This window comes from Tachysurus vachellii, chromosome 10 (assembly GCF_030014155.1).
Source record: "Tachysurus vachellii isolate PV-2020 chromosome 10, HZAU_Pvac_v1, whole genome shotgun sequence".
Classification (NCBI taxonomy): Eukaryota; Metazoa; Chordata; class Actinopteri; order Siluriformes; family Bagridae; genus Tachysurus; species Tachysurus vachellii.
Genome location: NC_083469.1, coordinates 23,186,925 through 23,200,735, shown reverse-complemented (window position 1 = coordinate 23,200,735; position 13,811 = coordinate 23,186,925). Strand labels below are relative to the sequence as shown.

The 13,811-nt window shown below is 39.7% G+C and overlaps 1 protein-coding gene across 3 annotated transcripts in view; it reads right to left on the bottom strand.

Annotated features, from left to right (window-relative positions):
- Positions 1–2,840: 2,840 nt before the first annotated feature.
- LOC132852864 (TOG array regulator of axonemal microtubules protein 1) overlaps positions 2,841–13,811 on the bottom strand; it is a 40,501-nt gene continuing 29,530 nt past the window's right edge. For 2 of the 3 annotated variants that reach the window (XM_060880351.1, XM_060880353.1), the window contains 16 exons: positions 9,628–9,716; positions 9,353–9,523; positions 8,878–8,943; positions 8,591–8,760; positions 8,055–8,202; positions 7,743–7,964; positions 7,433–7,550; positions 6,860–6,965; positions 6,463–6,698; positions 5,871–6,029; positions 5,656–5,782; positions 5,383–5,495; positions 4,816–4,987; positions 4,429–4,648; positions 3,534–3,620; positions 2,841–3,180 (listed from right to left, as the gene is read on the bottom strand). In XM_060880351.1, the coding sequence (XP_060736334.1) occupies positions 2,921–3,180; positions 3,534–3,620; positions 4,429–4,648; positions 4,816–4,987; positions 5,383–5,495; positions 5,656–5,782; positions 5,871–6,029; positions 6,463–6,698; positions 6,860–6,965; positions 7,433–7,550; positions 7,743–7,964; positions 8,055–8,202; positions 8,591–8,760; positions 8,878–8,943; positions 9,353–9,523; positions 9,628–9,716 (2,464 nt within the window). In that variant the 3' untranslated portion in view covers positions 2,841–2,920. The remainder of the gene's footprint in view (positions 3,181–3,533; positions 3,621–4,428; positions 4,649–4,815; positions 4,988–5,382; positions 5,496–5,655; positions 5,783–5,870; positions 6,030–6,462; positions 6,699–6,859; positions 6,966–7,432; positions 7,551–7,742; positions 7,965–8,054; positions 8,203–8,590; positions 8,761–8,877; positions 8,944–9,352; positions 9,524–9,627; positions 9,717–13,811) is intronic. The other variant, XM_060880352.1, reaches the window with a different exon arrangement.

The window sequence follows — 13,811 nt, the reverse complement described above, 5'->3', positions numbered from 1 at the left end:
CACTGACACATATGTCTATAAATCTCTAAGGTTGTTTTCGTGACCAGGAGTATTTTATTTTTAATAATAATAAATTTCCTTTTTTTCTTTCTTTTTACATGTCCTGTCAAATTAAACCCTTTTTGTCACCTTTTATCTTTATAATAATCTTTGCCCACTTTCCATTCAATTTTTATACAGCACTTTATCAGTGTTGTATAAAGTATTAGAAAGCAACACTTGAGTAAAAGTACAAGTATCGTGCTAGAAAAAGACTTTGGTAGAAGTGAAAGTTACCTTTTAGAATATTACTCAAGTAAAAGTCTTAAAGTATCTGATATATACTGTACTTAAGTATCAAAAGTAATTTTCTGATGTACTTTAATGTACTTAAGTATTTGAAGTAAAAGTAAAAAAGTAAAATTTCTAAAAAAATATTAAAAAATAAAAAGTAAAATTTTTTAAAATTAAAAAATTAGGCATAAGAGCAGGGGCGGTTCTAGGGTTTAATCTTTAGGGGGTTTTAGCCCTCAGTGAGAATTTAAAACAAGAAGAGTTTTATATTATATATTATATGACTACATAAGTCTACATAAGCCAAAAGTTATGGTATTATTAAATGGCAAAAGTGGACACCAAAATGTTATGCATGATGCCAGTCTTTAATCAAATCAGTTCATGCATGTGTGCATTCTCTACAAAGTGTGTCCAATGAATGCAGTCATTAATAAAACTATTCACAAGACGACCTTGTGTGTGTGGAGTTTGCATGTTCTCCCCGTGCCTCGGGGGTTTCCTCCGGGTACTCCGGGTTCCTTCCCCGGTCCAAAGACATGCATGGTAGGTTGATTGGCATCTCTGGAAAATTGTCCGTAGTGTGTGATTGCGTGAGTGAATGAGAGAGTGTGTGTGTGTGCCCTGCGATGGGTTGGCACTCCGTCCAGGGTGTATCCTGCCTTGATGCCCGATGACGCACAGGCTCCCCGTGACCCGAGGTAGTTCGGATAAGCGGTAGAAAATGAATGAATGAATATTCACAAGACAAAGACCAAATCAATAAATGTTATTTTTATTTAGTATTGAATGGATTGTTTGCATTAATATTTTGTTTGTGCTATCAACTCTGGTAATAAGAATAGTGAAATTTCACTGCTTTTGGTTGTCGTCTTTGCGGCTTTCAGCCGATTAACGTTATAGATAAACGCCTCCAGCTCTGACTGCGCGTGCATGGAGCGTGTGGAGCGTAATGCAATTTAGGAGCAGTGATTCGCCAAACCTCCCTTATTGCAGTCGCACACATTTCTTCTGATTTTATTTTGTAGTAACGAGTAACGAAGACGCCTTTTGGAAATATAACGGAGTAAAAGTATACATTTTATCTAGGAAATGTAGTGGAGTAAAAGTGAAAGTTGACAAATTTAAATAGCGAAGTACAGATACGTGAAATTTCTACTTAAGTACAGTAACGAAGTATTTGTACTCCGTTACATTACAACACTGCTCTTTATAATATAGCATCAAATAGTGCTAATTGTGTTGAAAGGATATTGATTATGGACGTTAGATTTTTAAATTTAACTACGTCTGCTGTATCTTTTCTATCACATTTTAGAAAATATTTTAGTTATTTATCCATAAGTAAAAAGCCCATTTGTGTATGTGTAAATAACAGCACACAGCAGATATATAATAACAGCAGATATATATCTCTATATTGATGAAAGCCTTTATCTACATTTCTTGATTCTATTCCCACACCTGAGCTTTGTGCCAACAACTCTTTAATCCAGCGACTCTAAATCTGGGGCCTACAGGCCTCCGGAGAGCCACCAGAGGGCGCAGTGGCACAGTATGTAAACACAGTATTCGAAGAGACAGCACGCGCGTATAGCAACATAAAATCGTTAAAATGTTTACTGAAATAAAACATTTTATTATATAGCTCAATCTTATCAAACAACGTGCTGAGAAACAAATTCAATATAAATTAACATTAGCTTTCCAAAAAAGTATTTGAAGACTGGCACCGTACTGAATTACAGACCTGGGCATTAATTCTTGTGTAATATAGCTATTAGTCTAAAGCTAGATTTCATCAAATGTGTTTGTTTCATTTACTGTTAGCATTCACCAACAACATGGCTGTTTACACCAAGAGTTAATTTTCTTTATACATCAATATATGTTTTTTTGTACTAGAAATATAGTTTTTACTCCATCTCTATATTTGGTCACGCAAGATAGAGTAGGACAGAGTGGAACTTATCAGTTAATGATCATTATAGAGCATCCACACACACTCACCCACAACACCACCCACCCACCCACACACACACACACACTCACCCACCCACACCACCACACACACACACACTCACCCACCCACAACACCCCACACACTCCCACACACCCCCCCACACACCCACATCACATACTGCAATATGATAGTAGACTTAAAGTTAATACTGTGCCATTACACTTCATAGTTAAACAATACAAAAAACATTTGTATATAATAAATGCACAAATGGTTTAAAACAACCATTTAAGACTCCGCACAGGAAAGTCACATGACCAAAACGACATTCTGCATTGTTGCCTCAGGATATGTGGACATCTTGTAAAACTTACCAAGAGAAAAATTAACAGCAACAATCACAGAACAATATATACCTAATGTCACCATGACAACCGTTATGATGATAGTGTTATTAGTTTAAAGTGCTGTAAAAGCAGAGCTCCTGGGAAATTTAAACCTGATTTACAACAAGCTAAAATCTATCTTCCTTTAGTTCAGGACTTCTTTAAGGACTCATAGCATTTTTGCTCATTAAAGTGAAAAAAGCTTTATTTTTCTATGATTATGTATCTTTTATTTTTTTCCTAAAGTGCATGAGAAACGAGAGAACTCTGTTTTCAAGTTGTTTGCCAGCCAGGGAACTCAGAGGGGAGTGAATGTCTGCAGAATCTCATTCAGGCTCTTGAGGATGTTGGAAGGTTGTGAAGCAGCTTGATTTAGAAGCATGGGGCCCATGTGAGCATACAGCACTTGGCACAGGTTGGTGGTGACACCTCTCATGGTGCCGCTCCTGCCGTGGATCGTTCCGCTTTTACGCGACGTGCCCAGGAGGTGCCAAAGCAGAGGGAGGGCTTTCTGTTCAACCAGCTGTGGCTTGCGGGGGTACAGTTCTCTGACCAGCTCTGAGGAACAGACAAATGAGTGTGCACAAAAATATGCTAGTAGACTTATAGAACATACAGACAAGGGGGAAAAAACAAATAGCTGAATAAACAAATAAACATCTGAATAGCTAAACTAAGCTTTTTGGAAAAGATCTCTGTAAGCATTACAGATAACTATAATTAACAGTGATGTTCCGCAAAGTGTTTCTTTCCCAGGAAAACATACTGAATAGGGATGTGGGGATAAGAAGATTTCTGTCCGAACGCGAGTGTGGTGTTAGTTGGCAAACATCGCAATTGACACAAACCTGAAGAACATATGGATTCTTGTCTTTATGAGACAAGAGTCACTATGAGCACCGTGTACATACCTGCAACCCTATCAACAAGGTCCAATTTAGCCTTCCCGCTGAGAAACTGTGCCTTTGTGCAAAATGGCTGAAGAAGCAGGGCGTTGTCTGAAAAATAAAAGACCAATCAGTTCATCAATATACAACAAACAAAATAATCCTCAACCACGTGAATCGTGCACGTCAGTCACGTTTTCACATGGGTTCCTTTGCGAATTACAAGAGTGCCAGAAGTAAAAAGCTCCGCTATCTCGCTGTGCAAATACAGCAGTCATACAGCAAGTCAACAGAAAACAGTAAATTGCAACAGTGAATTCTTGAATCTAATTGACCCAAAGATGTTGATTACTTTCCCATAGCACCAGCTTTGACATTATTCAATGTCAACGCAATTAAAATAAATTTTTAAATTGGTCAAGACATATCGCGTGATGTAATCACAACGGACATTCAGCCGATTAGTAGAGCCAACATATAAAGTCATTACATACAGTGTGTCTCCTTACTGGTAGTTTAAAAGAAGAATACTGTGCTTGCAGGTTCATCAGTTCAAGTACATTTAATTCAACAATGAGAAGTTTGTAACTGTTGAAATGGTGAAATTTCGAATAAGGCTACATCTATTTATAATGTGATAGAGGACGTAGTAGTGTGCATTATCGTTTTATGAAAGGCAATACGTTTCAGGAATAGAGGACTTTGTGTTCTGTTTCTCTATACTGTAACAAAGCTGCTTTTTTTCTTATTCACTTATAACTTTAATCTTATAACATGATGCATGTTTTCTGTCACATGTTCCTTCACATTAAATGGAACAATAAACTGTTTAAATGATAACATTTTGTGGTATTATGTTTATCATGCATTTCTGTAGCTTTTCTGTAGTACTCAAAGGTAAGGAGAGAAAGGAACCCACCAAGGTTATCGATCAGCGCATGTATGGCCCCCGTTGCAGCCGTGTAGATGCTGTTATTCTTCGAGTTGAGGTGGTTGTCCACAATAGCTGGGACAAGGATATAAACCACTTGGGCCAAGTTGTCTTTAAGTAATATGATTATCTTCTGTAAGGCCTCTAGCGCGTGGAGGTTCACTTTGCTGTTTGACTCCTGCAGCCTTTCTTTAAAGGCATCAAACACCTTGGCGTAAGAAAAAAGAAAAAAACTTGAGCTGTCACCATCACATCCATCACACAAGTCTTCCGTCCCAAATGATTCTCTCTTATATAGATCACTTCTTAAAGCACACACACATACACACAAAAAAAGAGAGAGAGAAAAAAAAAAAAGATGCCTGAATAAATTACCAGGAACATGCTGCTCGTGACCATATATGGGCTTTCCTCGCAGTCAGCCACCAACTGATCTATGCCCTTGATCCGTTCTCGGAAGTCTTTTGAAGCCAGCAGGGCTTTGAGTTGCTTGACATACTCAGTCTTGTCTGCAATGCTGTGGAACTGAGCTTTGCTACCGTATTTGCTGAAATACACACAATACAATTGCAATTACAGCTGTAAACATCGGCAAAAAGTCATATGCTCTCTATCACAGATCTACATTCATATATACATTGTCATATTCTTCCTTTCCCACCTGTAAAGTAAATAAAATTTTTTTGTAAATACTATTAGTAGTATATTTTTATTCGTACTTTGTTCTTTTTTCCCTTCTTGTTGATTTCTCATTTCCATGACAGATCATTACCAATAGCACAATATTTATTAGTTGCATACATAGTTGTGTATGTGGCATAAAATTTGAAATATAGGACAAAGTTTAGAAACACTAATTATACTGATGGGCCTGAAAAACAAAACAAAGTCAAAACTAATGAAAACCAAAAATTTTCTAATCCTCAACATTTAGAAATGTACCTGCTGCAAGACTGAGGTTCACGAGTGAGAGATGAGGCACGCACCATTCCACTGCCAGAAGCTGTACTCCTACCTCGAGCTGAAGGAGTGTCCTGAGGCATTTCTCCCAGTCCCTAAACATCACAATTATTAATCAATCTCCCACTGCTGTGATCTGCTAATGTTATTAAGCAAGCTTAAACAGCAACCAAATAAATGAGAGCTGTGATCTTAATAGATGAACGGATCTACTGTGGACGAACGTGTACTTAAACAGATGCTGCAAATTGACACCTTGGTTTTCAGAGTGGCAACGGTGTCCCTGATGGTTGCCAGGTCTTTGGCAGGGATGTACTTTTCCACCATTTTATCAAAGTCACGGTGAGACGCCAAGCACAGCAGCATTTGCCGGCCAAAGTATCTGAAAGAAATAACATGCCACAAAATCTAGGGCTGTTCTTTAAGCTTATAGATGGATCAATAGTTAGTGTGTGAGCTGGATGACTAACCTGGGTCCTTTTGAAGAGTCTTGCGCAAGCTTGGAAACAGCAGGTAAGATTCGGTCAGTGAGATCTTTAGTTCCAGACAATAAGCGCGCAGCGCTTATCTTCTCAACCAAAGTACTCAAGTGCTGAGCAGTACATTTCCTTACAACTGCATTTAAGTGACTGTTGGTAGCAGAAAAAAAGAAACAGAAATTTAACAGATTCGCAAAGAATATGAATCTTTTAATATATAGTGAATATAGATTTATTTAGGGCAAATTTATTTTTAGCAAAGTGTCTACAGTCTAGGGTAATGCAGGTTTATTGACACCTGACTATCACACCCATATATGATTCCTGACCATCCCATTTAGGATCTAGTTCCCACTTTTGGTTCATCAGAGAAGGATTTTTCCATCATTTTGAATTGGGGTGATTCTTCATAAATCTTGCAAGAACCTATATCTCATGGACTGTCAGGTCACTTGTTTTCTAGGTAAAAAGAGTGTATAAATAGTGTAATAAAGTGAATGCATAATTGAATTGTATGGGACACCAGAGTAACACCATGCCTAGATCAGAACAGAAACCTCAGAGACAGTTTCCTGAAATATACCAGAGTCCTCCAGTGAGTAGGGCATTCATGCTGCGTGTAGGCGTGCAGTTCTGCACCATGCTGTCCAGTGCTGCATCCACATCATGCCTAATGAAAGCATTGGTCTCTCCAGCTTTGTGTAGAAGAACTTTGGCTGTGGCATCCAGCTCTTGGTCCATTCCTTTCTGCAGGCTAGAGTACAACTCTCCTAAGGTCACAACAGCAATGCGGGACACTCCAGAGCGCAGGTTCCGAACCTGCAGACAGGAAGTGTTTAGAAAACCTGGACTGCCCAAAAGAGTTTCACTGCAGCTAATAACAGGACAGAGTCTTTACCATGGATGGATCATTTGATTAACAGAACTCAAGTACCCGTGAACACCTGTAGTACAATGCGAGAAGAAAAGGAGGGGCTTACCTCTTGAATGAGAGCAAGGCAGACATCATGAAGCCTACTATTAAGCACATCAGAGTGATACCGTGCCAGACAGCGCAGGAACATGAGCCCCTCGATTTTTTTCTCCCTGTAGGAACAGGGAAGATTTATAATGCTACAATGTTATAATGAACTCTCTTTAGTTATGAAAGGTGGAGAGAACAAAAAAAAACAATTAACAATCACTAGAAAATAGGTGTACATTTATATTTGCGGCATTACACAATTGAACAATTGAGGGTTAAAAGCCTTGCTCGGGGCTCATTCTAACTCACGACTTTCCGATAAGACAACTTAACCACTGAGCTACCACTTCCCGGACAAATATGATGTGGCTTTTTCATTTTAAAGCTCCATCTCATGTACAAATGTCCTGGCATTTCAACACTTTCAACAACTGTCACCCAGTCCATTGGTCAAGTGTTTGCGAGACAGCAGTACAATGCTGAACTGAAGCCTTCCAGACCGGAGTTAAGCAAACCAGATTTTAAGTAAAAGACATTTCTTGAATGAGATGTAAACTAGTTTAATACAGTCTATAGGTTTTGGACTCACCAGTCGTCTGAGCTAAGCAGTGTGAAGCTCTGAGTGAGGGCAAGCTCTGGTCTGGAGAATGGCCTCAACTCCACCTGTTTATTGGATTGCTTCTTTGGGGTAATAGGCATGATTTCTTCTAAACAGAGAACACAAATTTAAGATATTCTGATATATGGACTTGTTTCCGTTCATAAAAATAGTCTAAATATTTTATAACGCTAGAAATCATTTTATTACTGTATGACCCCAAATATTTTTTAACCTGTAATTATACATTACAAAAATATTTTAAAACACCAAGGATCTTTTAAATATACTGAAGCATTACCAGAGTTGTTGGAGAGAGATGGCTGTGCTCTGGTCAGACTAGCTCTTCTCCGCCGTGGCAGTGTGTGTCTGCTAGGGAGGCCTGTAGGGGGGCTCGGCTGATGGGGACTGTGACATTTTTGGGGGTTCTGGGATCCTTGTGCACTTGTACTGCTGGTAGGTATTTCCCTTGTGAGGGTTTCGGGCTTAGGTGAGTGCAAAATGCTACTGTTTAGCTGCAGCTCTGTAAACAGGCAAGAAGTTATAGTGAATCCAGAATTTCTGTTACTCGATACAAGCATGATGAGGAGCTTTCAGAGACTCAAACTCTTACCTTTTAGAGATGCTCCATCATCTGAGGACACTTTAGCTGTTAAACGTCTAAGGCTCTGCCTCATTTGTGATGTAGGCTGGGCTTCTTGCAGTTCTAACCAATGTTGGTGCATCTTATCCCTGGCAAACTTGGACAGCTTCACCCTCTCCTGTAATTGCAAGTATGAAATGCATAGCAGTAGTAATAATTTGCTGATTTGTTAATGTATCTTGGAAGTGCACATTGTTCACTTGTGAGTAAATACACAATTTAATTTGATGAATGATTAAATGATAAAAGATAAGCAGAAAACTGTGGGATTCTATGCAATACCTAATAGTAAATTCAATTAAAGAAGTACTGAGAAAAAATGTGTATATAAGACATGTAGTAAATATGTGAACAAACTTTGTAAATCAAAGTCTAAAAAATGACAGCCAGTACCATAAAGGGCTTTAATCAAGCAAAATTGCATTTTAAGCAAAATTTTCTCATCAGTAAATTAGTAAATGTACATGTAGAATCTTTTGTAAGACGACAAATAAAGAGTCTCTCACCATTGCCTCGTCGGATTCTGGGCTGTCGTCAGAATCCCCGTGACTTCCAGAGACAGCATGACCATATACCCCAGCTGGTAGCTCCCATGAGGCTTTGTTTATCGACTCATCCTGCTCAGGATACGTGGTCACTTCGGGGCGGCTGGGAAGAACCATGGAGCCGAAAACGCCTGCCTCAGGGAGATGTCCATTTTTAAGGCCAAAAGCAAATACATCTTTAGAAAATGTACAATAAATCCTTTACATTTATGGGATTTCTTTTATAATAGCAGACAATGTGCACTGACCTCTGCCAACTACTCCCTCAGACATGTCGGCAACAGAGGAGGCCTTGCTACTGTGTACCTGAGATTCTGAAAGACAAAGACGTAGTGATTCTACCACTGATTATATTTCCACAACTATGATGAACACAGAGTGTAAGAACAACAATAAAGAGAAAGAGACATGGCTGGCTCTAGGGCTCCTTATTGGTGCATCTGAAAAGTGTTTGCCTTATGAATCCTGGTGATGTCACAGCCTTCCTTGGGCAGGAGCCCAGAGTTTAAATTTGTATGAGTGGAGTGGGTGGGAGGAATGGCACTACTTTCTCCTCAGAGAGACTCAGTTGAGAATCAGTTGAGTGTCTGTTAATGCTGCCATAAGGCTGCAAAGTGGGAATTGTCAAATTACAAAACTGGGGGAAAATGTACATATACGCTATTCCTACAAACACATTTTTTTAATTTACACAGTGCATCTATAACATGGAGAATAATTCACCTTTGGCAGGCCTTAAAGCTCTGAGCGGCTCGCGACCTGCAGGCCTAACATGGGGAGGTGAAGCCGCTTCTCTGTGCTTCTCTTCTGCTGCTTCTCCATTAGAGTAAGATAATCTCTGACCAATAACACTGACGCTCACATCTGAAAGAAGCTTTTCCTGCTGTAGGACACCTGCGATACATTTCACACACAGATCTGAAATGGGTACACACTTAACACATTCTGCACGGTGAAAATGTAGAGTGTCTTTGGTGGGCTGTTGTATCTAAATATACCTTGAGAACTTGCTTCCATCGAGGAAGGAGTTTTCTTTTTCCCTGAGGACACTCTAGTGATACTTGTCTTTGCTGCCGAGTTCCCAGAGCTGCAGTGTGACAATGAGGTGATGTTTTATTTGCTGTACCACTTATGCAGTATTGATGTTGTATGCGATTTATGACTGCATTTTACGGTGGCCGAGAAGCGCAAAACAATTTAACAAATCCGAAAACAAATTAACAAATCCGAAAACACAACGACAAGTCAGAGAACCCGGAAACGGTAGTGTATCATTTTGAAAGGAAACTTACCGATCATTGGACAAGACACCTATCACTCAAGATATACAGGTATGGAATCTTATGTGTAATGTGTAAAGTTCTCCGTTTAAATATAAGAAAATAACAGAATTAATCCACAGTAATCCATTCCATCCATCCATTCCAACTTTTCCCTGCGGCAGACTGTTGAACTTCATGTATACCTTGAGTGACAGGTGTCTTGTCCTATCACAAACTATAGCAACCGCTTCCGGGTTGTCTGAAATGTCGTTGTGTTTTCTGATTTGTTAATGTGTTTTCTGATTTGTTCATGTGTTTTCGGATTTGTTAATGTGTTTTCGGATTTGTTAATGTGTTTTCGGATTTGTTAAAGTGTTTTCTGATTTGTTAAAGTGTTTTCGGATTTGTTAATGTGTTTTCGGATTTGTTAATGTGTTTCGTGCACCGATTCAGACAACCCGGAAGAGGTAGGTATAGTTTGTGATAGGACAAGACACCTGTCACTCAAGGTATACATGAAGTTCAACAGTCTGCCGCAGGGAAAAGTTGGAATGGATGGATGGAATGGATTACTGTGGATTAATTCTGTTATTTTCTTATATTTAAACGGAGAACTTTACACATTACACATAAGATTCCATATTTAGCAAATTTAGCGATCATTGGACAAGACACCTGTCATTAAAGATATACAGGTGAATGAAAGGTGTCTCATCCGATGATGGTAATTTTCCATTCACAAACTATACCAACCGCTTCCGGGTTGTCTGACTTGTTAATGTATTTTCGGATTTGTTAATTTGTTTTCGGATTTGTTAATTTGTTTTCGGATTTGTTAATTATGTTGGCTTTGTAGAAGCCAACATTCTGAAATCCGTTATAAGCTTATTATTATTATTATTATGTTGGCTTTGTAGAAGCCAACATTCTGTTTTCCTTTATAAGCTTATTACTATTATTATTATTATTATTATTATTATTATTATGTTGGCTTTGTAGAAGCCAACATTCTGTTTTCCTTTATAAGCTTATTATTATTATTATTATTATTATTATTATTGTTGTTATTATTATTATTATTATTATGTTGGCTTTGTAGAAGCCAACATTCTGATTTCCTTTATAAGCTTATTATTATGTTGGCTTTGTAGAAGCCAACATTCTGTTTTCCTTTATAAGCTTATTATTATTATTATTATTATTATTATTATTATTATTATTATTATATTGGCTTTGTAGAAGCCAACATTCTGATTTCCTTTATAAGCTTATTATTAGGGGTCAAGCCCCAAAGGGGCGTAGACACCTATTGTTATCGTTAGTTTTCTTATTAGGGGTCAAGCCCCGAAGGGGCGTAGACACCTATTGTTATCGTTAGTTTTCTTATTATTATTATTATTAGGGGTCAAGCCCCGAAGGGGTGTAGACACCTATTGTTATCGTTAGTTTTCTTATTATTATTATTATTAGGGGTCAAGCCCCGAAGAGGAGTAGACACCTATTGTTATAGTTAGTTTTCTTATTAGGGGTCAAGCCCCGAAGGGGCATAGACACCTATTGTTATCGTTAGTTTTCTTCTTCTTATTATTATTATTAGGGGTCAAGCCCCGAAGGGGCATAGACACCTATTGTTATTGTTAGTTTTCTTCTTCTTCTTCTTCTTCTTATTATTATTACTCCGTCTTCCGCCATTGAAGTCAATGGCAGCCCATAGAACCGTACGTAGGAAAGTTATGAAATTTGGCACACATGTAGAGGCCAGTCTTAGAAGTTACTGTAGCAACTTTGGTGTGTCTAGCTCAAACCCTCTAGCGCCACCAACAGTCCAAAAACCCAATTTTGTGCTGAATCGTAAGGCCTAGAGGCAAAATTCTTGCAATATCAGTATCAGAATCACAAAGGTCTTTATTGCCAAGTATGTTTAGGCAAAATTCTTGCAAAATCAGAATCAGAACCAGAATCAGAAAGGTCTTTATGAGGGACACACACACACTTACACACACATTTACAGACACATTTACACACACACACTTACTCACACACACACAATCTCACACACACACAATCTCACACACAGACTCACACGCACGCACTCACAAACACACAGACACACAGAGACACAGACAGACACTCACACACACTCACACTCACACACAGACACTCGCACTCACACAGACACACACACTCACAGAGACAAGGAACACACACAATTACACACACATTTACACACACACACACACACTCTCTCTCACACACACACACACACACTCACACACATACACACTCACACAGACACACTCACACTTTATTGCCAAGTATGTTTTCACATACGAGGAACACACACACTTACACACACATTTACACACAAACACACAAACACACTCATTCACACTCGCACACTTACTCAAAACTCGCACACTCACATACACACTCACATACACACACTCACATGCACACACTCACATGCACACACTCGCACACGCTCACACTCGCACACGCTCACACTCGCACACGCTCACACTCGCACACGCTCACACTCGCACACTCATTCACATACTCACAAACACCTTCACTGACTCACACACTCACACTCACTCACAGACACTCACACTCACACACATACACACACACTCACACACACACTCACACACACACACTCACACAGACACACGCACTCACAAACACACAGACACACACACAGACACACACACACACTCACACACACACTCACACACACACACCCTCTCACACACACACACACCCTCTCACACACACACACCCTCTCACACACACACCCTCTCACACACACACACCCTCTCACACACACACCCTCTCACACACACACACCCTCTCACACCCTCTCACACACACACACACACCCTCTCACACACACACCCTCTCACACACACACCCTCTCACACACACACCCTCTCACACACACACCCTCTCACACACACACACCCTCACACAGACACACACACACACAGACACTCACAGACACACACACTCACAGAGACAAGGAACACACACAATTACACACACATTTACACACACACACACACTCTCACACACTCTCTCTCACACACACACACACACACACACACACACACACACTCACACACTTTATTGCCAAGTATGTTTTCACATACGAGGAACACACACACTTACACACACATTTACACACAAACACACTCATTCACACTCGCACACTTACTCAAAACTCGCACACTCACATACTCACTCGCACACTCACATACTCACTCGCACACTCACATACTCACTCGCACACTCACACACGCTCACACGCTCACACGCTCACACGCTCACACTTACACACGCTCACACTTACACACGCTCACACTTACACACGCTCACACTTACACACGCTCACACTTACACACGCTCACACTCGCACACTCATTCACATACTCACAAACACCTTCACTGACTCACACACTCACACTCACTCACAGACACTCACACTCACTCACACACATACACACACTTACACACACACTCACACTTACACACACACTCACACTTACACACACACTCACACTTACACACACACTCACACTTACACACTTACACACACACTCACACACTTGCACACACTCACACACACACACACACATTTTGAATTTTCACGTCAAGTTCAGTATTTTACCAATACAATGCCATATAGCTACGAAACTTGGTATGGTTCATCAGCGACATGTTCTGAGCGCATCTGATCGGCTTGACCCCGGTATCGCTGCTTGCAGCTATATTTAGGGGTCAAGCCCCGAAGGGGCGTAGACACCTATTGTTATCGTTAGTTTTCTTCTTCTTCTTCTTCTTCTTCTTCTTCTTCTTATTATTATTCTGTCCGTCATTGAAGTCAATGGCAGCCCATAGAACCGTACGTAGGAAAGTTATGA